Below are 25,283 nucleotides of genomic sequence, written 5' to 3'. Positions count from 1 at the left end.
CGCTTGCCTTCGTCTGGCTGCCCTTTTGGGCCGGAAATGTCCCAGCGGTTGTATTTCTGAGCGAATCATGACATTTTGTGTGTCACAATCGCCTGTAGCGGGTTTTATAAACAAAACGTACAACATGACCTACTTTAAGGTGAACACGTTCCGTGTCTTATCGAAATTGCACTCAGCACTTGTGCTTGCCATGTATACGTATGGCCATATGCAGTGCAGTCGTTTAGCACCTATATCTGTTGTATGTTACCTATATCTGTATGTTTTATATATGCTTGTACTTCCTGGTCTTCATGCGAGAATCTTGCAGATTACTGTCGGCATAGGCGTAGGAAACTGCATGCGCATGTACGTGCATGAGTGCCATGGTACCCCACTTTCAGAGGGTGGAACAATTACCCTACGAGGTCGCATGCAAGGAATCGGCATAAAATGATTGTTGCGCCCCCACTCGGATACATGCCTTCACCCATCATTGTTGGGGACGGTGGCCGCTGCTGTCCGGTGCCGTGCGTCAGGTGCCGCCCGTGGCCCGCCCCGAGCGCCTGTCTCACTGAGTTAGCATCTCGTTCGCGGTCCGGTCTGCATGCCTTCGACCGACTCTGCGCTGTGATATGCCCGAAAGCTGGCTAGCGTCGCCATGTCTGTATTTGCTGGTGCCGTGCGTGAGCCGCAGAGCCGGGCCTGCAGAGGCGGCGAGCTTCGCTGGCGCCGCGGCCGCGCCTCGGCCGGTGGCGGCGGCTCGCCTTGCAGCCACGCCCGGCCATGTTTGGTGACGGCGACGCGTGCGCGGTGTGCGGCAACGGGCGGCGGGCGCGGTCACCAGCTCCGACTTCGGCGTCGGCTCTCTGTGTACTCAGGCTTTGGTCATATGCATCGCATGCTCGTCGTTTGGACCGGTCCGAATTACGGTCACCAGTTGGCGATGTCGCGAAGGTGAGGCCGTCTCGTTTCGCTTTGGCCCGATTTGCGCGACGATACCGAGGGCACAACCAATGAGATCGGGAGGATGTTTACCCGGAAGCTGTCGGGGAAAGTGTCTTATGTATTGAAGAAGAAATACACACTACGTTGAACAACACAAGCGGATTTCATTACAAACAACTTGGACCGGAAGTGATGTTAACCTGCTGATTTGTTGCTCCTGTCACGAACTCAGACAAAGTTAATTTACACTCACGCATGTCACCACAAACTACGGCTGGAATTTTCCTGTGGGCGGGCGGGGCGATCGTTCAGCAGCCGCAGCGTCTTCGAACCACACAAACCTTGCCGGGCGGGTACCAGGGCCGCTGCGTGGTCGATCTGCGGACAGGAGCGTTCGCTAGGTCACCTACGTGTACGACGCTCCCGTCCATGGGTCACGCTCTCCAGCTGCGGGCCGAAGGCAGCCCGCTACCCCTGGCCTGAGTCGTCGCGCCCGCGTGGCTGAGTCATGGTCGCGCGCCGCCTGCTGCGTCATGCCGACTCAGGGGTCGGGAAGCTACAGCCGGGAGGGTGGGTCAGGGGCCGCGCTCCTGACTCACGAGTCCGGACCTGCTGGCCGTGTGGCTCGCCTCAGTGCAAACACCAGCTCCGGGAACGACATCGATGATAGTTCGGCCCTATTCAAGCCTTGCGCAACTGCCATGGGGATTTTACGACTGGGAAGAATGCAACGCCGACGGAATTTGTTTCGTTACACAGAACTGCGGTTGCGCGCGCCTTTCAATGGCACCACGTACGCACACGAACCAGAAAAAGGTGTAATGGGATTCAGGCTTCGGTCTGTAAATCGTTTATGAATAGAACAAGTCCATAAAACTTCATCCTTCGCGGAAACTACCTATGCGGTGCGATTAAGTAGAGCGTATGTGTCTACCTTTGTGGCTCAAACTCAGCCCTGGTCGAAGGAACAGTCGGTCCAGAGCTCACCGTTTCTTGCAGTCGGGTATCCGTCCCTCTGCCATTTCTGCCTTAGCTGCGCGCGCGCATTTCTGGTGCTCGACGAACCTGTAATCGGTGACCGATGTTCATCTACCAGTCGATTAAGACACTAGGATACGCTTCACTTGTTCCCCAGCTGGGATTTCACTTTTTTAGGTTACTGAGCGGCGCACATCGGTATGATTTGTCCGTGCGTCATGTACACCCTTGGAGTACCGCCTCTATTGACGTGGCGTGATACCGATCGTCATTCGTAGCTTCAAGGCACTATGTGTGCCCTGCCGTTTGGCTCACTCAGGACTGCAGTCAAGCTTACGGGGTGCACATGCTTTACAACTACGGCTACGACAACTACGACTTTTGCCGCCCGCTCGCTCCGTTTCACGCCCTGTTATGCCTGTAAACTTTAGACTTCGGCGATTCTGTTGCTGCTTTGTTTTCGACGACGCTTACATGAGTCAGTGGATTGAAAGCAAGTCCATAATACCGTATTTTTTAAACTGCTATCTAAACTATCTCCCTTGACGACACTGGCACCGCATTGCTCGGTACTCAATCGTAAAGCGCTCAGTGCATAGAGCGCGCACATTTTCGTGATCTTTTGATAGTTGCTGTGTCTTCGGAATTTTAGATACAACTACCTTGAGGACATCGAGGAGGGGGGGGGGGGGTAGTTGCACTCCTTTTATGTGTAATGAGTTCCAAACAATGCTGACCTGACAGTGCTAGTATGGGTATCCATCTGTGTTAGCCACTGCGTGTCTGAGAAACCAGATGTACGGGGTTCGATTCCCCGCGGTGCCGCCGCGTTCTGCGCCGGGGTGAGAGATAGGCGACGCCGTAACCCCAGCAGGTGAGCACGTTCGTAAAGTCCCAATGACGCATGCACACACACACCACACCACACACACACACACACACACACCACACACACACCCACACACACACCACACACCACACACACACCACACACACACACACACACACACACACACACACACACACACACCACACCACACACACGCACGCACTCACGCACACACACACGCACACACACACACCCACACACACACACACACCACACACACACACACACACACAACACACACACACACGCACGCACTCCAGGTATTCAGCTGTTTCCACCTTTAACATCCAAATCGCCTCTCTCTCTCTCTCTCTCTCTCTCTCTCTCTCTCTCTCTCTCTCTCTCTCTCTCTCTCTCTCTCTCTCTCTCTCTCTCTCTCTCTCTCTCTCTCTCTCTCTCTCTCTCGTGATTAATGGCTGTCTGAATCAAGGCAGGTGAGGTAACAACCGCAGGGCGACGGCGACATGCGTACCTACTTGTTCTCCGTTTCGCTGCATCGGTTCAGCATGCGCATGCGCTGGTGGTCGTTAGAGGTGGCGTGCGAGTCTTCCCACGTGTCGCGCTCGTCGATCCACTGACGCTGGTAGTCGTGCGCGATGATCTTGGCCATGTTTTCTGGCTCCTGCCGCACGGGGAGAGAATGCGGTGAGATCATTCAACGGGGAAATTTGTCAGTCTTGATCGTCTCAGTTTCCATTGGTTTGCCACATAGTACCACAGGGTGCGTGCTAGTGGAATGCTCATGTGACTTGCATGAAAGACAGAATGTTGCCCTGACGTGATCCCAGATCCCGGGATCCGCTTTGAAAGTCCCGCTAACACCATGACGGATAAACATGGCTGCAGTAGTTCATCAAAGCTCTAGGTAACCGCCACCACCTCTCCAACTGTCATTAGGGGAGGGCTTATTCACTGATTCCTCAGTATCCGGTGCAGCGGAGAGAGAGAAGGAGAGAGAGAGAGAGAGAGAGAGAGAGAGAGAGAGAGAGAGAGAGAGAGAGAGAGAGAGAGAGAGAGAGAGAGAGAGAGAGAGAGAGAGAGAGAGAGAGAGAGAGAGAGAGAGAGAGAGAGAGAGAGAGAGAGAGAGAGAGAGAGAGAGGAGGGGGCACTCACATGCAGGTACGATGGCACGAAGTTTTTGTCGGTGCTGTGCGGCACGGGGTGCGGCCGCGCCTGGTGCGGCGGCCTGGAGGGCGCCGGCGCCGGACGCCGCGGCGTACAGTCTGCTCGCGGGTTGCTCGGGTCGGCGTACACCTCGGGCGCCGCGCTGCACTGGATGCACAGATCCTCGTTGGCGGCGCGCACGAACGGCGGCGGCTGCTGCGGCGGCGTGGGGCAGCGCTCGGCGACCGGCGGCGGGCACTGCACCATCACCGGCTGGTCGCAGCCGCGCATCTCGGCCTGCTGCCAACCGGCCGGCGGCCCGTCCGACGGGCAGGGCGCGGCGGCGGCGGCGGCGGCGGCGGCGGCGTACTGCGGCGGGTCGTACATGGACGGCACGCGGCTGTGCGCGTCCGGCGGTGCCGTGCAGTTCGGCACCGGCGCCGGCTGCCCGCTCGTGCAGCCTTTCGGGTAGCCCTTGTTTCCGTGCCGCCTCTTGCCTGCGGGAGAACCGGTCTCGTGGTCAAACCACTCGGGCCAGGGGTAGGGCACCGGGTAGCCGGGTCGGGGGTTCTCCTTGAACTGGAGCAGGCCCTCCCGCCCGCCGCGCACCACCGCCTGCATGTACTTGGAGTCGAGCACGCCCGGGTAGAACTTCTTGACTCGCGGCTCGGGCGCGTCGTGCTGGGGCTGCTGGGACGCGGAGAAGTCGGCTATCTGCGAGATGTCCGGGTACGGCTTTGGCGGTCCAGTCTCGGGAGCCGTCACAGTCCATGAAATGGTATATGGCATCTGCGGACAGCCAGAGACTTGCGTCGCACTCGGGCTCACAGTCTCGTTCAAGAGCACGCTGGTCTGCCGGCCGGCGAACATTGTCCACAAGCGTTACAATCGTCCCTTACAGCGTTTGTCACCGCGGTGATGCCACGGACATGGTCTAATCAGCTCCACTCAAGTCCATTCAGCTCAGAACATATTGCAACACTAGCTTGCAGCTTCCATTCGTTTGATTTTTTGATGTTCCAGTCATCTAGGAACAGCGCTCGTTCTCTGACTGGGCGTTGGCCATTGGCGAGATGGTCTGTGCGATGTTTGACGACGAGGAGCTACTTCCAGCGCTGCGTTCTCTTTCGCTCGTGAATTGAAATCGCGATCGCGTCGGAGCCTTATAAAACTCTCATCTCAATGTTGCATGCTGCATGCTCTACGAGTAGTCTTGCAGCTTTAATGATGTTAGCAGCCCGCAACGAACAAGAGCAGTGGTGTAATTTCACAAAACGAGCTCGGATGGGGCTGAAGAGTGAAAAATGACTCAACGTACCCCGAAAATATGCCAACAACTAGATTTTTCCTCAGATTAGGCCCACCTTCCGAATCAAACTTGAAGGGCCGGAGTCCAAGTTGGGGGACTCCAGCTTCCCCCTCCTCCAACTGAATAGGGAACTACATCCTCGAAAAAGAGTGTATTGCATGTGGGCTAGTCGTGAACTGAGTGACGTCGCCGCCGCCGTGAGCGCGGTGCGGCTCTGCAGCCTGCAGCCGGCGGACGGTCGGTTGTCCAGCGGTCTAGACCCGGAAGCTGATGTAACCGGCAGGCCGGGGGAGACGGGCAGCACGGCTGGACATAGAAGTGAGTCCCGCGATCCGAGATCCAATCATGTCATGGGACTCCACGGGGTCCGAGGTCTAGCCTTGTGATTGGCATTGCATGCGTCCAGGAAAATGCTGCCTATGGTCCGATGGAAGGTTCATTCACTGTTTGGTGGGTAACCAAGCAGTGAATGGATTGTGATTGTGATTGCGATGGGAAAATGGTGACAGCACCACCGATTGCAGTGTTGCGTCCGTCGTATCTTGCGTTGATTCGTCAATTTCTTTATTTTATTTCACTATGCCCATGTATGACGTATTACGTACTTTTATTACGAATTACACCTATTCATTTGGGCGTTTTGATATTATCTGTAGTCTGTACAATCCCATGAATTTACACCAGATCCTTGCATCCGAATCTGGGATCATCTCTGCTTTTGACTAAGCCGTCAGTGCGTAAATATGGTCGTAATAGAAGTTGACGTCTCGGGATGGACAGTCATGCTCTTTAATGCCGCATCGCGTATCCTACCGGCTTCGAGGTGCGAGGACCAAGTGGTTAAACAAGTTACATTTTTCTGTACTAGAGACGACGCTTAAAGTCAAAGTAGGCACGCATCGGTGGAATCGATTGGGCATTCATTACAGAACGCAAGATGAGAACCGATGAAGGCAGCTGCGTCTTCACTAGGATAATGGCAGCTCTTGTCCACTTCGTAATCAACCCTTTACTAACTCCTGAGGAAATACCTGCCGGGGCAGGAAAGGCAAGAATAGGTGAAAGCTTTGCAGCCTTGCCGCCTACTCCGAACGTAAAGGAAAAGACGACGCCTCTAAATGTAATGACCTGTCTGAGCCTTGCCTCGCTGCCTCGCGTATGTTGCAAAGGGCTACATACGGAACGAAGTAGACTGCGTATCATTCCGTCACCTAATACACATCTGGGACAAGATTTTGAACCTGTTTGACCTGGACAATCCTTCCACTTATGAAGAATGCGCTATACTGGCTTCGATGTCAATTAAAAACCATGGAAAATGTTTGTGCAGGGGAGGACTGCTTTTCGTCCCGGCGGGTAGCCATCTGTCCAATTCACCACCTGGCATTGGCGGCGCAGACCGGGTGCACAATCAGCATTCCTTACAAAGGGATTGGGTGGAAATGCATGGAAATTGTACCACAAAGTTTGGTGTTGGAAGAAAATGTATAGGTTATTGAGGGTGAAAATCATGCATTTCAATACTTTCAATACAATACTTTCAATACTACGCAGCCCAAGTGGGCAGTGGCCCGAAAGACTGACTGTCCTGTTCACATCCAACGCTCTTCCAGCTTTGGAGGGCGACACGCACGGAATGCGCGTGCCGGAGCACGCATGGTCGCGACATCGTTCGCAGCAGCAAACAATTTGTCATTACAAAATGAGCGTTCCAGAATGAAATACAATCAAACGACATCGCGTTGAGCGAGAAAGCTTGCGTTATGGTGCCTACGAAGCCCATACAGCCACGGGCTAGTTTGCGTGGTTTTAACCCGGAAAAAATCAAAAAGCATTTTACTCACTATCCATGCCGGAAGATTTGGTTCGTGGTCGTGTGCAGAACAGTCCTAGATTATTTTAGTCTCTTGATGAACTAGCAACAACGGATTACCCTCGACATAAAAATGAACTTTGACATACTGTGCCCACACGATATTTCCGAAACATCAGTGTCAACAAATCTCGCGTAAGAAAAAACGTGATTAGCCCACGACACCTCTCTTATAAATATTCAAATTCGGTCTTGCGAGAAAGCGTATGTTTCCACCAGAGCGCCCCGTTCGACGCATTATTTCATCTGAGATCGAGCCTTCAGAAGTCAGGATGCCTGCCGCGTATGCTAAATTGCATGTCATCGGGAAAGTTCAAGATAGAGGACTTCACGGGTTAGGTCCATGGGTACTCATACGGAATGTGTAATGAGTTACGCTGGACGCAGATGTTGGAAATTTTACGGCCATAGCTACAGTTATGGAAAAGACTTTGACATGTCGGGCAGCTGCTTGAAGAAAGTTTAAACAATGTCACCGCCCCCGCTTCGTTTTGTCGTACTGGACACCATTTACGTTGTTTCACAATTATCAACGCGGAAGAAAAAGTACTAAGCCTTACAGAAACTCTTCTGTCACTTAGATCTGGTGCTAAAAATACAAACGAGCGGGTAACGGGTGGACACCACTGACTGGGCATGAGTGGCGGGTGTGCATGGGTAGAGGGTATTGGCCTACCTTCTACCCACGGGGCCATGGGTAGAGGGTATTCGGTGAATTATGTCTAATATCAGAAGGCCTCTGATTCAAGATGCAGTCTGTCATTTCAGTCACACCCTTGGAAAAAATGCGGCATCTTACTCAAATAGTATGAAGGTCTATGTCACCCATGTCTGGTGTGCCCGCCAACACGAAGTCACAGCTATACGCGTCCTAAGGCATTTCGCTACTACCCAACAACCGAGGTCGCGTAGGGACAACCGAGACCACCACCGATTTTTAGTTTTGACTCCCCCGTATGTTCTCGGCGAACGCTTTTTAAACGGATAGTGCTGAGCCAGCACTGATACTAAAGAAAGGCCATCTAGGCACACCTCAAACCAGCGATCATATTTCATTTATATTTGTAACAGCAGTTTAATAGAAAAAAGTAGAAAACAGGCCCAGCACGGAGCGCAGCAGTCTTGGTCCTGGGCTGTATGGAATGCAGCATCGCGCAACAGTGCAGACCCAGGCCAGGGTCAACACTACAATTGGCGCATTGTGAAAAAACGGAGACAGGAAAGACGATCGTATCAGCCGGCATTGCCAATGGAATACAATGGGGAAACTCGAGGCGCCACATAACGCCAGCCGAGCTGGCCCGTTTGAGCGGTCGGGCTAAATACATGACGTCACGAAATCGGTGGTGTCTGCACATTACACGATGGGACGCGTGGAGCACTACGGAGGGAAGCTTGTGAGAGGGGGCGGTGGCACTGCGACAACCATCGGCACTTGGTTTTGGTCGACACACAGATCGCTGCATTTGGTCCGTACACAAGCACACCGCGGTGCACGCTTTTCACGAATACAGACATGTGATATCGCGCCCTGAAACGCATTACCGAAATAAACACACCATCCTTCTTTTCAAAATGTCCCCCGCGCGAAGTACAGGGTCTAGTACGTACGCGTTGAGTACGTGCGAAAACATTCAACGTAAAACCTATCACTTGCATTCGTGCCACCAAACACGCCTCGCTAAACCAAGACGTCATCTCGTCAAATTGAAACCGCACATGACTTGGAGAGAATAAATGTTCTGACATTTCGAAAATGGCCTACAGTCAACGACTGTAGTCTTGATGCACGACGCAAACAACCAACGCAAAAGTACTGAGCGAACGACGGCCTGGCACGCGGCCGGGTTGGGCCGGGGCCGATTCCGCAGACGGGCGTCCGCCGGCCGTGCTGGACACGCCCACCCTGGCGCCGCGTTTGTACACAGAATGGCGAACGGGAGGCGGCGGCGCGCCACCGCCGACTAGAGCCCGACACGGTGACGGAGCGTCCGGCGCGCGCGCGCGCGCGCTCCGATTGTCTCAGTTTGTACGCCGCCGTACCCGGGTCGGGGCGTCCGCCTCGCGGGCCGCCGCCGCCGCTGCTGGAGCGGCGCGCGGGCAGGCGGCAGCGCCAGCTCCGCAGGCTGGCGGCGGATACGCCAAACCACGTGCCGGACGCCCGGCGGCGGCGGCGAAGCGAAACACACCCTACACCTCGGCACGCCGGCAGCTGATCACGCACTCGCTGGTCGGCTGCCAGCTATCTAACTCCCGCGATCTGAGTTGCAACATACTCCTGAATCTAACACAAGCGTGGAGAAATCCGTGCAAACTAACAGTGAGAATGTCACGGCCAGGGGCCGACAAAACGCGGCCGGGGCCGTGCGTAACTAGATAATACAGATCTGGCGCCGACTGGGGCGCAACGTCGAGCGGCACCGCCAGCGGCTCGCTCCTCTACCGCCGGACTCGGCGGCACAACCGGCCATGCCCAGGACGGCCGGCGCCGGCAGCAGCGCCGGCAGCAGCGGAGTGCCCGCCGTGGAGCGCCGACCGGTGGCGGCGCGGCTCTGCTGCGCGGACACAGTGCAGACTAGACGCGGGCGTGTCGGGCGGCGGCCCGGCCGTCAGCACATCACGTTCTTGTCGAGCACCTAGCACCTTGCTGGGGAAGGAGGCCGGGTCGCCGTCGCGGCCGGAGCGTTTGATGATGACCTGGTGCAGGTGGGGCGCCGGCGCCGGCGCTGGCGGAGCGCTCGGCGGCGGCGTCAGCCAGGCGTGCTGCAGGCTGGTGCGCGCTGACAGACGCTCACTGGAAGCGCGTGCGGCCGCCGTCAGGGGCATCGGCGACCACGCTGTCCATCGGCGACACGGCCGACGGCCGTCGGCCACGCCGCACGGACGACAACCGACACTGTGTGAACGAACGCTCGCAACTAACGGAGGCCCGTCCTTGGCAGCCAAATGAAAGTAACTGCTTCCGAGTTTTCATGAAGCGAAATTATGCATGAATGGGTGCTACAATACCAACCGCTGCGGTACAGCCTACCTGAACCACATTACAACGGCACTAGCGCAGCTAAGTCAAGTGCCGAAGCAGTATCGTCGCAGCGTACCTGGGCTCGACCAGCAACAGGGCGGTCATGAAGTCGAGCGCCGCCTGCGACGTGTCGGCGAACAGCTCCTCGGGGAAGTCCAGCTGGCCCTGAGCGATGTTGCAGAACGTCTCCTGCTTGGTGTCGCCGCCGAACGGCGAGTGGCCGGAGAGCAGCACGTACGCCAACACTCCGATTGACCTGGTCGCCAGCGCGCACACACACACACACAGACGTCAGGGCACACACAACGTAACAGCGGCCTAACGCCCCCCTCAAATTACGACATTATGCACCTTGCGTGATCTTACGGGGCTCAGCGCATCACAACTGGAAACGAATGGTGGCGGCCGGTGTAGCACAGAGCAGCAAGCACAGGCGCGATTTCTTATCGTTAATGCGGAACTTTTACATGCACTTGGCCGACACTGTCATCGGACCATCTGGTACATACTGCGAGCATGTGATACATATACACACTGCTGACAGATCTTTGATTGCATACCTGTACCACCTGCAGTGCAAACTGCATGATCAAATAATTCTACTTCACAACCAAACAAGAAGAAACGAAACCGTTCGTAGCCAACAAACCACAGTAGATACGGACACCAGACGGGGATCGCTCGCTCCGTCAAACCACACAACACAACGCCCCACTATATCGGCCTGTTGCCGGGCCCCTGCCCGGCGATGACGCGGTCATCTGAGCCCGATGCCCGCCGTGGCGCGGCTCGCATCGGACCGGCTGGCGCGGCGTCCGGCGCGGCGCCCGGCGTGGCGCCCGACCGGTCACGTGACGTGGCGCCGGCGGCCGGCGTCCCCCACTCACCACATGTCGGTCAGCAGACTGATGGGCTCGTACTGCAGCACTTCGGGCGCCACGTAGTCGGGCGTGCCCAGCACCTCGCGCACCTCCACGCCCGGCTCGATCAGACGCGAGATGCCGAAGTCGCACAGCTTGACGTCACAGCCGGGGAACGGCCCCGTCAACAGGATGTTCTGAGGCTGCAGGCACGGCAGTCAATAATTATATGGATAGCATCACATCAGGCACACCGATTAAACCAGCAAAAATAATACAAGTAGTTGAAGCAACCTTTAAACCCAATAACTGACTGACAAAATGGCAGATATCAGTCGGTACTCTCTAGGGTGTTGGCGCCACATCAGTCAGTCAGCAGGATGATTTACAGCATTAGTGGTACATCAGTCACGCCGGTGTCGGCAGGGTGTTTCGGGGTTGGTCGAATATCGCAGGTTAGATCACACCAACATCATATCAGACACGTGGGCAACGTGCCTGACGTCAGTGCTATAACCGACGGCACGTCAAGTCCCGCCGAAGCCACCGCACGGACACGAGCAATTCAGCAGGACTCCGCGGCTGGCGCATGCAAACCAGTCCTGCAACACACGTACACACACATCGAGCAAGTGCTACCTTGAGGTCCAGATGGGCGATATTCCTGTCATGGAGGAAGACGACCGCCTCGAGCACCTGACGCAGCATGCGGCGCGCCTCCGGCTCGGCGATCGTCTCGTCCACGTCCACCAGCCGCTGCAGCTCGCCGCCCGGCACCCTGGCCGCCGAGGGACGCCGCTGTGACGGCGGCCGTGCGGTCCGACCGGCGCCACTATACCGCAGTCGCGGCCCCGCTCAATACGCGGTGGACGGCAGCACGGGAAGACGCCAGTTTTGAGCCCATCGGCACTCACCAGTGAGCTCCGGCGGACAGTGCGCACACGCGAGGACGGCAAGGCACACAGCGCAAGCCAGGCAATGGAGGTGTAGTGTCTTACTCAGCGGGAGGAGAGCAGGGGGCACAATGCCACAAAACTTTAAGAAAGTGAGCCAAGTTCATCAAGTCTTGTTTTTGTGCCTTGTTGGGATAACACGAGCAATTTTTCAAACTCCCCAGAACTACTAATTTTACGAAACCACATCCCTGCCAAAAATAGTCCAAATAAGTAATTTTGCAGCTGTGGAGGGCTCCCGTACAGCATGCGGCCAATACCGTGACACAACTCAGCTGGCCGCAAGAGCACGCTGTGGTCAGCTGCAGTGGATGCTGCACCTGGATACTGTCCGTTCATGCATGCGTTCAGGCAGTCAACACCCGACACCTGGCCGGCCCGTTCTCCTCGGCCGTGACGTCATCCGAGCTGATCGCTGCCGACTCACATCTCGAGCACGAGCGCCGTCTCGGTGGGCGTCTCGAACACCTCGTGCAGGCGCACGATGCGCTCGCTGCCCGGCTGGCCAGCGGCGGCGCGCGCCAGCTCCAGGATGGCCACCTCGTGCAGGATCTCGTGCAGCACCTCGGAGGCGCGCCGCCGCCGCCGTACGAACTTGGCGGCGAACGTGACGCCCGACACGCGGTGCGTCGACTTGCGCACGGTCGCGAACTTGCCCCTGTACCAGGAGCATGGGGTCAGTGGTCTGGGCAGGGATTCCTGGCCAGTGGAGGATTCCAAGTGGCTCCAGGGCAGGGACTGCAAGGCAGAGATTTCAGGCCAGGCCAGCTGGTGCTTCTGGCTTGAGTGGACCAGGCAGAGCTTTTGGTGGAACTTGGCGGCAGACAGATTGTCATCTCCAGGGAGGGTGTCCTAGCATGGGGTAGATCCTGGCAGACATGAAGATGGCCAGGCCACACAGCTAGAGGACTTCAATGTCACCCTGCAAGAAGTTTGAACTACAGCACATCTCTTACTTATGTAGTGGCAATGGCTCACAGATATTCAACACACATACCATCCAATGTGAAAAATTCTATGAAAATATTATGCTGATTTGATGTTAATACTGAGAAAGACCAATGTATTGCATTTAAGATCATAAGCTCTCACAAGAGGTGGAGCATAAGCATGCAATACATCATTGAAACACAAATCAAAACTTTTCTCAATTACCTTGCAAAAGGTGCATGTTCCACTTCATACACATCATGGATTCGACATTTCTTGATCAGTGTTTGTTGACTGTGGTCAGACAGCTTTACCAATCCTTTGTACTGCTCACCAGACATGGTTACATATGTTTGCAACTGAATGCCCTTACAGTTTGATCATAATCCACTTGGTTAGATGCATGGTCTGAAAATGAGCAGTACCTGTGGTGAGAAACGGAAGGTGTTCTTTATTGATTCCAACAATAAACTTAACAACTGAATTACAGTTATGAAGTCTGGACAATAGCTTCAACTCCTATTTCATACATCATGAGTCTTGTTAATTGTTAGTGCAATTCAAAGTGAAACTAAAACTTTGGCAAAAACTAATAGCTGGTGCTGTATTGCTTCTTGCATTAAATAATACACCCTGCAAATTCCAACTTATTTGGTCCCCCAAAACCATGTGAACACATCTAGGTTTGCATGTCTTATCTGGAGCCTGCATATCCCAAATGTTGCCTGCAAGTAGTCTGGAAGCCTTGAAAAGCAGCCTCAATTTGTTCTGTTTTGGTGGATTAGTGATTTCATATCACCCCTCCCCTTTTGATTCACTACAGACACAGACAGATCATGTAAGGGCACAATCTGTTATGAAGGCTCATTTGGATACAGCACCTGCTCCCTGATCCACCTGCTGGTGGCAGGGTGGGATCAAGTTGCTTAAGGCACTCACTCTTTGCTCTTGATAGGTATGGCCTGCAGCTGGTGGCCACACCTTAAGGTCATAAAAGGTCAGTTGATATCTGGGGCAGGAAGGATCCTGCAACATTGTGTCATGTTAAGCTTTCACCATCAAAATATGCTCTTGCCCTGGAATACTGTGATCAGACAGTAGGGGTCAGGGCTCACACAACAGGCACTGCTTAGCATTGCCTGTGATCCCAGAAATCCATCCATTTACAAGGCTTGGATTATTTTTTTTCAATATGATGGTGATGCTACACTATAGATGTCAGTTTATGTTTGACTGAAATAATCACCTATATATAACTATGAACAACTCAAATAATTTGAGTGATTAAATGTTGGGGTCTAATGAGCAGAGCTTAGGAAAATAGCTTAATTAGGCAATGGATATCACCACAACACTTCCCATCCTTGAACATGTTGCAAAGGCAGTAGCCACCAGCAGTGGGCAATCATCTTATGGCTCATGTCAACCTCAATCAATCTCATGTCCACAGAAAGATAGCATATCCTGCTGCTGGTGATTACTGCTAGTACTGTGTGCCATGAACCAGTTGCCAGGTATGCTGTTTCAATGAACCAAAATATGAAGAAACCTCATTTTTGACTACATGACTCATAGCAGACCACTCCTATGAATGAGGCTTGGAGGTTTTGCTGTGCTCCCATGAATGAATTACAATGCATGAATTACAATGGTGGAAGCAAATGATCCTGATGCCTGGCTGGTTTATATGACCTCAGTGGGTACACCTAAATAATAACTTGGTCATACCAAGTCAGAAGGTTGGAGTTGCTCCTCAATGATTGGCCACAGCTATCAAATGGTTGGTGATGATGCTGCTGTCCGGCTTGCTTAATCATACAAATCACTTTTAATGAACCCATCCATTAGTTGTGAATATTTAGACACCCTGATAATTGCAAGGTTGCAAAATTCATGGAGTCTTTAAGGACTGAAAACAATGCATATATCACACATACTCAATTTTACAGCAGAATTGAACCAAAAATATCAGCAAATGCACACAGTAAAGCCTAGTGTAATGCCTCCAACAAAATTTGATAAATTATTCCACAGAATTACAAGTGTTGAGGTTATTGCACCCAAACTGTGCCTAAACATATTATTTTTAAGCAAAAGCCTTTTCAAAGGCTCGGGCTGATTTTGATGGACCAGTCTGGTATGCACACACCAGGCTCATCACATCACTATCACTTCAGTGTATGGCACAGTAGATGGATCGCTTGAAGACCTATGTGACCTATGTGGTACCTGTGACACAATGTTGGACCCTAAAATGTTCAAATTAATCAGGTCATATCAGCACACTATCGTCCCATCAACAGCATATTCAAATCGCCAGCGCGCTTCTGTAAGTGACAACGCTGACTTCACATCGGAGATGACACGAGGACATTACTAAGTTTTAAAGACACATGGACATGCCATAGGCTTTCAGCTAAGTCCAACCCATGCCTCACGCGGACCACCACGCCTCTGACCAGAACGACCAGCGGGAAAAGCCGTGCCCCTTTCCGCTGAGCAATTCCAAAATACAGAATGTCAGTGAAACTGGCGCAGTACTCAAACGGAGCATACTCATGTGAGCTGACCATCTGATCAATGACGTCACACGTTTTGTTTTAAGAATTGTCCTCCAACAACTGATGGATTGGTTTCTTTTTGCCAGAGCGAGTGAATATTAGGATTCTGCCAGGCATTCAGCCCCAACAAATCCTAAGAAAACACGAGCCTTCCACGCCTGCTTTTAGCTTCGACCGTGACCGTGCGTTAATCATATCGACTAAAACGCTGCCGCGGTAAAAGTACAAATGTCGGCATCACGCCGGGGCTGCGGCTGCTAGACGATTGGAGCGGTAGAGGAGTGTTTCACATTTGAAGATATTGGGGCAAGCATCATATCTGATGGAATAAGCTCACTGGTAACTACTGGTATGACTTTAAGTACAAGATTGTTCAAGGCAAAAAAGCCTCGGTATATCGGAAACATGCGCCTCGTTACGTCATCGTTTGATGGCGTCATGGAATCTTTGAATGACGTCAGCATGGCTGCCAAGATGGTCGGGCGAAACTACCACCGGGGCGGCGGGCTACCTTGATTGAAGTGGCTCGTGGTGCTCACTTGAATCACTCAGCTCACTTTTCGAGGGGCGTCGTGTCAGTTGGTGCGTTGTTAGCAGATCCCCGAGAATCGTGAAGCGTGCATGTTTTGGCCCTTTCTCTTGGTGGTCTTGCATAGTTCTCCGTGGTTTTATATTGTTTCTTTGCATCCACATGCTCGGTTATGGTACTGAGCGTCCCGCCTCTGGGGTACATTTCAAAGACATTCTGCTGAGGCCTCAGGACTAACTACGTCCAATAATGGGTAGTGCCACTCATGCACCGTCAATGTATTACAAGGATATTGATTTTTAATTATTTTCGCAGTCGAAATTACGCAGCCCACATTTTTAACAGCACTGCGCCTCTTCCCAGCGGCCGCGATCACCGTCGTGATGAGCACCGTGCGCACCCATACTGGTGCGAGTAAAATAACGTTTGTGATTGGTTCAGCGGACAAGGGCCTGTGTCACATGCATATATATATATATATATATATATATATATATATATATATATATATATATATATATATATATGTATATATATATATGCACACTATATATGCACACTATATAATGCCAATATATATATATATATATATATATATATATATATATATATATATATATATATATATATGGTCACCTGGATCATGTGATACTTCCATTCCCAAAGCCAAAGTGCGCCTCGAAAAGAGTAATTGTGATACACACCATAGGGAAGAAACCAAAGCTATAGCATAACGTTCCGTTGAATATACGGGACAATGACTTAATGTTCAAAAGCACTTCACCAGTGTTTCCAGCTTTAGTAGGACTTATTTTATAAATAAAAAGTAAGACAGTAGCGTGTTGCGGACGTTTTAGAACACACGCGTTGGAAAAGTCAAGAGAAATGTGCTGCTATTTAGCAAGATAAATGTGCTGCTTTCATTGTGGTGCGTAGGGAATCGAATGAAATGCCTTCCGCAGGGCCCGCTACTTCAAACCGAAATGCTGAGCTATTCTGCAGCATTTCGAGAAAACTTGTATCACTGACCAAGTCGTACGCATCTCATAACGATAAGTGAAGAACGAAAAGCTGGGACAACCCCTTCAACCTATTCGAATCCACGCCCGATTCCTGTCATAACTCGTACCATTGCCTAACTTCTGTACTACGTAGCACAGGGCTTGAGGGGCACAGGGTATTCAAAACTTTCGCCGAACGAATTACATTGGTTGAGAGCCAAATGAAGCTCGCTGGTGCCAGAAATTGTGCGGACATGCCCTAGACACCAAAAACTAGATGATGATATCTGTCTTGGCATTGAGCACCACATGGCCAATGAAGACGTCAATATTCGCGTAACGTTCCTGTGGCATCATGCATGCCTGGGTGACCTTGAAGTACTTTGCACAAGCTCGCAGACGTCAAGTTCAAAATCAGAGGGTTTTATACTTTAAAAGGGTCTTAAAAGGCGCTTTATGCAAAGGATGATGAGACATTGAGAAGCACATCATGCGCACATCAGAGGCTTCTGGAAATTGCATGTGACCGAGATCCATGTACGTCGGACAAAAGGTGCATGACCGCGGAAGTCTGATATCGGTTCCTTCATTGCACGCACGCGAATGCCAGACGTACGTGCAAATGTCAACGGATGGCTCCAAATTAGAGAGGTGCAGGATGTGGTGCCATTTGTAGCGATTGGAAGGGTTTTACGCCGTCCCACTATTGCTCAACTTTAACTGTCGGACCTAATGTAATTACTGAGGCGTTACGGTACAGAGAAATTGGCGGAGCAGTTTTTGTAAGGCTTGCTGTCCTGAGAAAAATGAAAGGAGAAATGCCTGGCTTGGTCATATCTTCCGACAAGTGGTGGCTCTTAAGTGGGCCGGAAAGCGCGCGACTGTCCGGGTGCTTGAGCGCATCGGGCTGGTTGTAAATGAAATGGCCCATGATTCTGCTGAGGTGGTAGCAGCGCCTACTTGACCTCGTTCCGCTCAAATAACATTCTAAGGCAGCTGGCAAGACACAACCGACAACGCGACGGACAAACCAACGACAGTAAGAGGCGGTGTGGGCGACTGGATGACCTCCAGTCGTTATATAAAGAGGAAGTCGGCCCTTGTCTCTTAAAGGGCACGGTGGCGTGGGGACCGGGCTTCCATCCCAGAATCTTACAAAAGATTATAGCACTAGATGACCTCGTCGACCCGTACTTCCTCCTCCGACTTATGCACCTCGGGACTAGATGTCCAGTTATAATTAAAACTGTTTGGGCATCGTAGCATTGTCATCCCTTACCGCTCAGCTCCGCGATCTCTGGCGTATGGCAATGGAGGAAACGGTGCATCCGCGAGTTGATTTTAACTTCTACAAGCCGGCGTGACTTCAGTAGCTCTGACGGCTGTTAACGCATCCGCTGCCAGGCACATGTTGCGAAAATGCCATCTGAACGGCGATGTGCTAAATGAGTAGTTGGACACGTGGGATAATGGAGCATGTTATTAACCATCCGTGCAACTAATAGAATCTCCGCTCAGAACCGTAGGGTTACTTTTTAACTCCTTGGGTTGCACCTCTGCGCAGCTCAAGGCGCGTTGATTAGTGTTCGGCGGGCACCCACCCCCATTCCTAGACCACCGCTTTGAGCTCAGTTGGGACATATTTCGGCATCAGGCGTCCCGACCGAAAACACGACGTTCTGCACAGCGAATGATGAGCATGGATAGTACAAATGTATTTTCTAAGACACCAAGTATTTTTCCCAGACACGGAACACACTGATTACAGATTAGCTGTCGCATGCGAAGTATCTCAGAGAATAACACGTAGCGTCTCAATCGCCTGTCCACAACAGAAGCAAGATGCAGAGTGCAAGCGGGAAGCAGTTGACCCAACCATGCGTTTAGTTCTTTTGGGATTCATTAACCGGACATAGCAGTGGACGTACCCAGTAATCGGTGGAGGATTCTACCTTTGCATACCGAACAAAAGCCAGCCACCGCCGTCTACGGTGACATGGGGCGGCGAGGCGCTGGGTCGGGGCGTCTCACAATGCTCGGACCGCGTCGCGCGGCAAGTGATGATGAGATGACGACGTGGGAGGGCGCGGCCGTGGACGGCGCCCGGCTCAGCACACACGTGACCTGCCGGGCCGGGCCACGACGCCGGCCAGTGGGAATGGCCAGAGGGGCGGGCCGCAGCGCACCTCAGCGGCCGCCAGTCTGCTCCTGGTACACCTCGATGACGTCATCGTTCTCCATCTCTAGCGCCTTCGGCGTCTCGTCGTCATTGATCCGGCGGCCGTCGAAGAGAAACCGGAGTGACGTCACTGGTACACCCTGAAAACGACCGTCGGGTAGTTTGAACGCAGCCTTCACAAATAAACACGAAACGAGAGCTCTACTCTCTCCCAGTGGGAGAAAAGAGTGAAGGACGGCAACGGCTGTAGTCCCAAAAATAGCATTCCTTACATGGCGTAATAAATCTGACCGATTGCCTCGGCCAAAATTTCACGCTTACTGCCGCCGCCAGAGTTCCACCACGCTTAGAACTCATGACATATTATTATCTTCTGGGGTGGAGAAACACTTAGTTTCGAGTTTAAGCTAGACCTAACAAAGTCTATTTAGTTCAAATGCAATGGTTTCGATGGGTGCAAAAGTCTTCCAACCACATCAAAATTACCCTAGCTGGTTGGCCAACCACCGCTAAGTATAGGAATATCATAGCCAAGCCACCTAGTCTGATCCATGGGGTCTGGCCCGCATCGTATAATAAAGGGTAGGGGATGTCTTCCCTTGGCTTTTCCCGGATGAGATCTCCTCCCTAAATTTCAGCCATTAAATTATCAATCCTAGAGCTTTCCATTCAAAAATGCGAATTTCATACCATGTTGTCCCCTACATAAAACTTAAAGCCCCAATTCTTGACGACTACAATGGTAGGAACTTAAAGGGAATGATACACATCTGAACATATTGAAGCATCAGTTATGATGGGATGGATTCACCTAACTATACACCTCTATGTGATAATCTGTTCTTGACAACATAACCCTATTAAGTAAACGACACCCCATACATCATGATTTGAATGCTTCATGGGACGTTTGCATGACGTTAGTGTGCTTGTGTGACAACAGTGCAAGGCTACCACCCCAGCACTCGCTTGTAGTATTCTAAACTCGTCGGGGTATGGCTGTGGCAGTGCTGGAACGGTTATGTGCTCGTGTTTCGGCCCTTTCTCATGATGTTCTTGCATATCTATCCGTGAGTGTAGGATGTTTGTTTGCATTAACATACTTGGTTATAGCATCATCTTCAATCATTTTGTTAGCATTATTCTTAGTCATTGTCAAGTATAACTAGCAAGTGAAGAAAGTATGTCCACCTTCTTATAACATACTGCATAAAACATGATTTGTCATTGAAGCATGCAGAGCTTGCTCAACATTCCTTAAGAGCCAACTGATGCCCACTATATTTGCAAATCATGCTCACAGAGGCTAGATCTGAATGGCTGAACAATAGCATTCTTCTTGACCTTGAGTGGCGCCTGATCCATGATTTGAATGACGTTGTTATGGCGTCATTGGTGTTAATTGGCGTTTTCAGAAGTGCTGACTGCACTAGTCATTTGGCGCCCACTGCTATGGTGTTATGTGTGCCTGAATGACATTGAAATAGTCTTCATGAAGTAGTCTACACATTTTTGGGGAACATAGCCATAAACTAGAGGGCTTCAGGCCTTAGACAGGCAGGGCCCTGATCTGTGCTGAATGGTCTTCAAAATGGCTATTTCAGGTCAATACCCCATACAAGTGTGGAACACTCCCTTTGAGGATGGGCCAGTGCCCAAGGTCACTTTGCTCACATTTGTCCCTCAATATCAGATGTGGCCACACCCTTGGCCTAATACAGGACATACAGGACATCATATCCATACAGGACATCAAGAGCATGTCTAGTCTGCAGTGTCCAGGATGGAAGAGAATAGGCCAGAACAGTACAGTATAGTGTAGTGTAGTGCAGAACTTGACAGATGACAAAGGCAGAGAACAGAGAACATCATGGCTGGCAGCACAGATGATAAGTCTTGGAGCAGAACTCAGAAACAGCACAGCAGACAGCACATGGAAAACACCAGCATACTTCACAGGGTGATGGTGATTGGCATTTTAGGGTGCCAACTATGATAGTCATTTTGCACCAATGACTGCACATATCACATGATATATGAGGGAACAGAGGGCATCAAAGAGAGCAAGAATGTGACCAGAGGGCAAGACAAGAGGGAAGGTAGACAGACAGTAGGGCTGATACATGGCTGAGGGCAGGACCAGGCAGGCCTGTGTGAATGGCTATGGCAAAGCTGGACAAAGAAGAATGGGATAGATGACTGGGTGGGGAAGGAAATAGGGCAAGCTGGAGTACAGGACACAGCAAAGGAAACTGGGATCATGAAATGACAGGACATAGGCAGGGCTGGATGGAGAACAGAGATCTTGAAGTAAAGGGGATAAAGGATAGTGGCCAGATGGCTGAACAAAACACATATGCTAGACAGCTTCACACATGGTTAAAGCCACTTACCACTCTTTCACTGTATGACTTCTTCAGTTTTCCCATTTGTGTTGTCATCTTAACTCGGAAGTGTATTTCATTGGAATCCTAAAATCAATGAAATACTGTTACTGTATGAGACTAGGGGCACACCCATACATCCTTCCACATGAAATGGTCAATGACATCTTCAATAGGATGGGATACATCTATTCAACTGCTAGTCAGTGCATTAATAAATGAGAAATTATTTCTTTTACACTTTGGTGACACATCGCACTCAAAAATTTCAGGTATATTAATCGACTACAACTCAGTTCCACAGAAATGCCGATCGCGGCATTTACGACAATAGCGACGCATATGCGAACACGATCAAGTACCCGTCAACCTAGCACTCCTTTCTATTTGAATTGTATAGGTACCTGTCCCACGACCTTCAGCTTGATATACTCAGATCCGGCGTCGCCTCCTTCTGCGGGCTTGGATTCCTAACAAAAAAAGGACAACTGTTACAAACACGGCCTATCACATGACGAAATCGGGCGACAACTCATCAGTCGCGGCAACAACAAACAACACCCCAACCCATAACCACAGAATACTTACATCTGCCATTGTATCTGATCGGGCTGATAATCAAGCTTGAATTATCAAACCTGTCCTCTGTGCTCCGCAACCGGCCCCCAGACAACAACCACAACCGGCGCCGCGCGCTTCTGAACCAAGGGCAGCGTGGCGGTGATTGGGGTCAACCTAGTGGAAATGAATTAATGGATTTGCTGTTAAAACGCAGCCATGGCCAGGAGTTGACGAGAAAAAGATAGGTGCATCGACTGCATGACTTTCTTACGCTTTCAAAACATTAAAAGATTATAAGTAAATCAGCCGGCAATTTGTAAGAGTATTTTCAGCGTGAAAAATTGCTAGACCTCTCAGAACTATCTCTTGTGACTTTTGCTTCCTGGGTCATCCATAAATCACGTAACAGTTTGGTAGGAAATTTGCCGTGCACAGCCGTTGTTATTGGCAAGAAGTAGGCCCCTGTTACATAACGATTCGCATCAGTCCACCAGAGGTACCACCAAGGGGATGGTCGGGGGAAATCAGGCTCGCATTGTTACATTGACATCGAAAATGGCTCCCGACAAGAAGGTTAAAATTATATTGATGTGTTTTAACTGGGGTCCTCCTATGTTTTTTTCCATGAAGCGCTCTCGTGCTCCTGAATTAAATCCAGCAACTCGGCCATCAGTCGTGTACGCAGATGCTTCTCATTGCTGCTGTTGCTCCACGCGTGCGACCCAGTAATTGCAGTGCAGTGAAAGGGGGATCTGCGTTCATCAGCAAGCAGCTCCGGCATTACGCACGAAGGAACTGAAAAATGTACTGTATTCACACGACACGCATTACAGGTGCTCTAATACTTAATCTATGTAGCTCAATATTCCAATCCACTGACCCGTGATGGGTAAAAAAGACACACGTCACCAACCACCTCGAAAAGACCATCATCTTTTGTCCTACCTGGAAGATCACGTCACGAAGCACCCCGATTCATGGACACGCGCGAATTGCATTGGCTCGCGTATGCGTGAGGCCGTCATATTACTTTACAACTATTGCTGACAGTCTCAGCCGGAATCGACACACCGCTCCGCACTGTGGCCGACGCATGTTCTGCACTCCCCTGCCCCTCTTCAGGCAATCCTGGCTCCGCCCCTGACATCAGCTTTTTGATTATGTAGGGTGATTTGGGAGCCACCCGCATTGTTCCCTACGAAAACTGTCGCTACAAAATCCCGGACGTTAAAAGCCGACCGAGAAACACTTTCATCGCGAATTACGTACGAATTTCCTTCATGTTCTGCTGACTCATGAGGGACCTTCATTTTCGCCACGGAATCAGTTCTTATGCTGCAACAATGTAACTGGTGGTCCATAAAAAGGGTGTCCGATGACGTGCGTCCCGGTCCCTTAAAATGCAGCCTTTACCTGTTACAAACTCGGGCAGACCCTTGCAGCCTTGAGACGAGCCCGTTGTAGATGCGCACCGGAATATGAGTCCTTTACACCGTACCGTAATGTTGAGGTCACGTTGATAACCTATGTGTAACGTGTCAGCCATGTCAGTAATCATTACTAGGGCCGGGGGGCTGGACCTTAGCAACGTTCGGCGAGACCGGCCTGTTCGTGTCTTTGTCGCGCAAAACACCAATCACAAAAGTTGACTCCACAAAGCTTGGATGTGCGGTTACACCACCGGGGCCGGCTGAGACACGGCTCAACAGCAGTAGTGCATTCAACTTGCTCCATACCCGGTGCGACTGGAAAGATGCTTCATGGCATAACTACTTCAATCTTTTTGGACAACAACATTTTACCTTTTCTTAACCCGGCCTCCCTTACACGACGCCCAGGAAAAGGGAAAGGGGAAGGCGAGCGAGTGGAGTGGCACACAGCCTGCTCATGGAATTGAAAACACCGATCCTACGCTGATGTGAGGGTTGAATTTAAAAGCAACTAGGGTCACTTGTCGTCTGGGATGATCCCATATTCTCGGAAACATTTTGATCTGCAACACACACTCTATGCAACAGTCAATCAGCGAATGAGAGTACATCCCGCGCGGGAGCGGAGGGGGTTACCTGGCCGGAACACCCACTGTTTATGGCGATGCCGGTTTCCAACCGTTCCTGACACTTCTCTTCTCCACTGGGAGTCAAACGCGAAGTCTCGCTTCATATGATATTTCGTAACAGAATAACTGCACGGGTAACGCAACAACGATCGTGCCTGGGCCAGCAGCCGGCGAACGACGCCACAGTGAGATGTGTATGATACACGGGAGATGAGAACGGTCTACGATCACGACTGACACACGTACGCCGACGGCCAGGGTCTCGTGTGGAGACGGCAGCCGGCGCTAGACTAACGGCACCAACACCGCAGCGGCGCGACCCGCCCCGCTGCAGCCCACATCTAGAATACATGCGGCGGGGCCGTGGCACCCTATGCTACACGGCGAACAGAGCCACGGCCTCCCGCTTCGCGTCGCCGGTGGAGGGGCGCCGGCACACAGGCCGACCCAGGCGCGCCACACCCCGAGCAGATGGGCCCCTGTCGGCGGTCCCCACTGAGAACAGCGGGAGACGGGCCATGCCCTCGGGCACTGACAGCTGGACGAGGCTCAGCCCGTCGCGGTCCGCACGGCCGTGAAGGTCGCTCGCCGACCGGAGACGGTGGAGGCGCCCGGCCCGGGAGATGGGGTACCCGTCCGAGAGCCTGTCGGCCCCGCCGACGCTGTTCCTCCCCGCTCGCGCCGGCGCGCGACGGCAGACGTGGTCACGAGACGCCGCGGCCGGCCGTCGTTGGCGCCCCTGGCTGCCTACTCGCATGGAGACCAGCGCCCGCCGTTGAACATTTGCACACTTCTACTTAGCATCGATCAACACTCGTGTTGGTCTGCAGCCTGCACATAGCCCAGACCCCCCCCCCCCCCCCGAATAATGAAATGAATGTTTTTAGCACGCCGATCGACAGCGAGTGCCAGGAACAGCCCCAAACACTAATGCGACCCGAATCTACTTTGGAAAACGGCAACCATGATGACAATACACGTGAAGAATAAACACCCCAATAGTGATAAGTCGCCACGTCGAGGGTGGCAGCCAGAATGGCACGCCAGGCCCAAAACTGGCCAACGCGGGTGACGCGGCGCCGTACTATGCTCATCATTCCACCGCGCGAAGGATGACGGCCCTGAGAGACAGACCACGTTTAACGACAGACAGCCGCCGTCCAT

At 51.9% G+C, this 25,283-nt stretch overlaps 3 protein-coding genes across 3 annotated transcripts; all 3 read right to left on the bottom strand.

Moving 5' to 3' along the window:
* Window positions 1-996: 996 nt before the first annotated feature.
* On the bottom strand, window positions 997-4,228 carry LOC119096964 (uncharacterized). The gene is made up of 4 exons (XM_037219967.1): window positions 3,908-4,228; window positions 3,271-3,416; window positions 1,915-1,992; window positions 997-1,305 (listed from the first exon to the last, which is right to left on the bottom strand). The coding sequence occupies exons 1-4, from the start codon at window positions 4,187-4,189 to the stop codon at window positions 1,236-1,238; spliced, it is 576 nt and encodes a 191-aa protein (XP_037075862.1). The 5' UTR covers window positions 4,190-4,228; the 3' UTR covers window positions 997-1,235.
* A 190-nt stretch (window positions 4,229-4,418) lies between these two features.
* Window positions 4,419-13,619, bottom strand: LOC119096671 (death-associated protein kinase related). Its single transcript, XM_037219564.1, has 8 exons — window positions 13,071-13,619; window positions 12,343-12,573; window positions 11,602-11,740; window positions 10,990-11,165; window positions 10,179-10,358; window positions 9,724-9,874; window positions 4,501-4,687; window positions 4,419-4,426 (listed from the first exon to the last, which is right to left on the bottom strand). The coding sequence occupies exons 1-8, from the start codon at window positions 13,184-13,186 to the stop codon at window positions 4,419-4,421; spliced, it is 1,188 nt and encodes a 395-aa protein (XP_037075459.1). The 5' UTR covers window positions 13,187-13,619.
* Window positions 13,620-18,630: 5,011 nt separating this feature from the next.
* On the bottom strand, window positions 18,631-22,223 carry LOC119096721 (small ubiquitin-related modifier). Its single transcript, XM_037219621.1, has 4 exons — window positions 22,088-22,223; window positions 21,904-21,969; window positions 21,509-21,586; window positions 18,631-19,255 (listed from the first exon to the last, which is right to left on the bottom strand). The coding sequence occupies exons 1-4, from the start codon at window positions 22,094-22,096 to the stop codon at window positions 19,124-19,126; spliced, it is 285 nt and encodes a 94-aa protein (XP_037075516.1). The 5' UTR covers window positions 22,097-22,223; the 3' UTR covers window positions 18,631-19,123.
* Between the last annotated feature and the right edge of the window lie 3,060 nt (window positions 22,224-25,283).

Source organism: Pollicipes pollicipes, unplaced genomic scaffold (genome assembly GCF_011947565.3).
Source record: "Pollicipes pollicipes isolate AB1234 unplaced genomic scaffold, Ppol_2.1 Scaffold_4295;HRSCAF=5057_pilon_pilon_pilon, whole genome shotgun sequence".
In the NCBI taxonomy this organism is placed as follows: domain Eukaryota; kingdom Metazoa; phylum Arthropoda; class Thecostraca; order Pollicipedomorpha; family Pollicipedidae; genus Pollicipes; species Pollicipes pollicipes.
This window is presented reverse-complemented; position numbering and strand designations above follow the sequence as displayed.

Bases quoted from the DNA above. Each gene is read 5' to 3' on its own strand.
- LOC119096964 (XM_037219967.1), bottom strand. From the start codon at position 4,189: ATGCGCGGCTGCGACCAGCCGGTGATGGTGCAGTGCCCGCCGCCGGTC. The intron at 3,417-3,907 runs GTGAGTGCCCCC...CCCGTGCGGCAG, and splicing joins TCGTGCCATCGTACCTGCAT to GAGCCAGAAAACATGGCCAA. The intron at 1,306-1,914 runs GTGAGCTCTGGA...TCCTGTCCGCAG, and splicing joins ATACCCGACTGCAAGAAACG to ATCGACCACGCAGCGGCCCT.
- LOC119096721 (XM_037219621.1), bottom strand. The intron at 21,587-21,903 runs GTACCTATACAA...CATTGATTTTAG, and splicing joins AGCTGAAGGTCGTGGGACAG to GATTCCAATGAAATACACTT. The intron at 19,256-21,508 runs GTAAGTGGCTTT...GGTCGTTTTCAG, and splicing joins AGTCATACAGTGAAAGAGTG to GGTGTACCAGTGACGTCACT.
- LOC119096671 (XM_037219564.1), bottom strand. From the start codon at position 13,186: ATGTCTGGTGAGCAGTACAAAGGATTGGTAAAGCTGTCTGACCACAGT. The intron at 11,166-11,601 runs GTAGCACTTGCT...CCGTGCCTGCAG, and splicing joins TCGCCCATCTGGACCTCAAG to CCTCAGAACATCCTGTTGAC. The intron at 4,688-9,723 runs GTGCTAGGTGCT...GGCTGTCCGCAG, and splicing joins CGGCCTCCTTCCCCAGCAAG to ATGCCATATACCATTTCATG.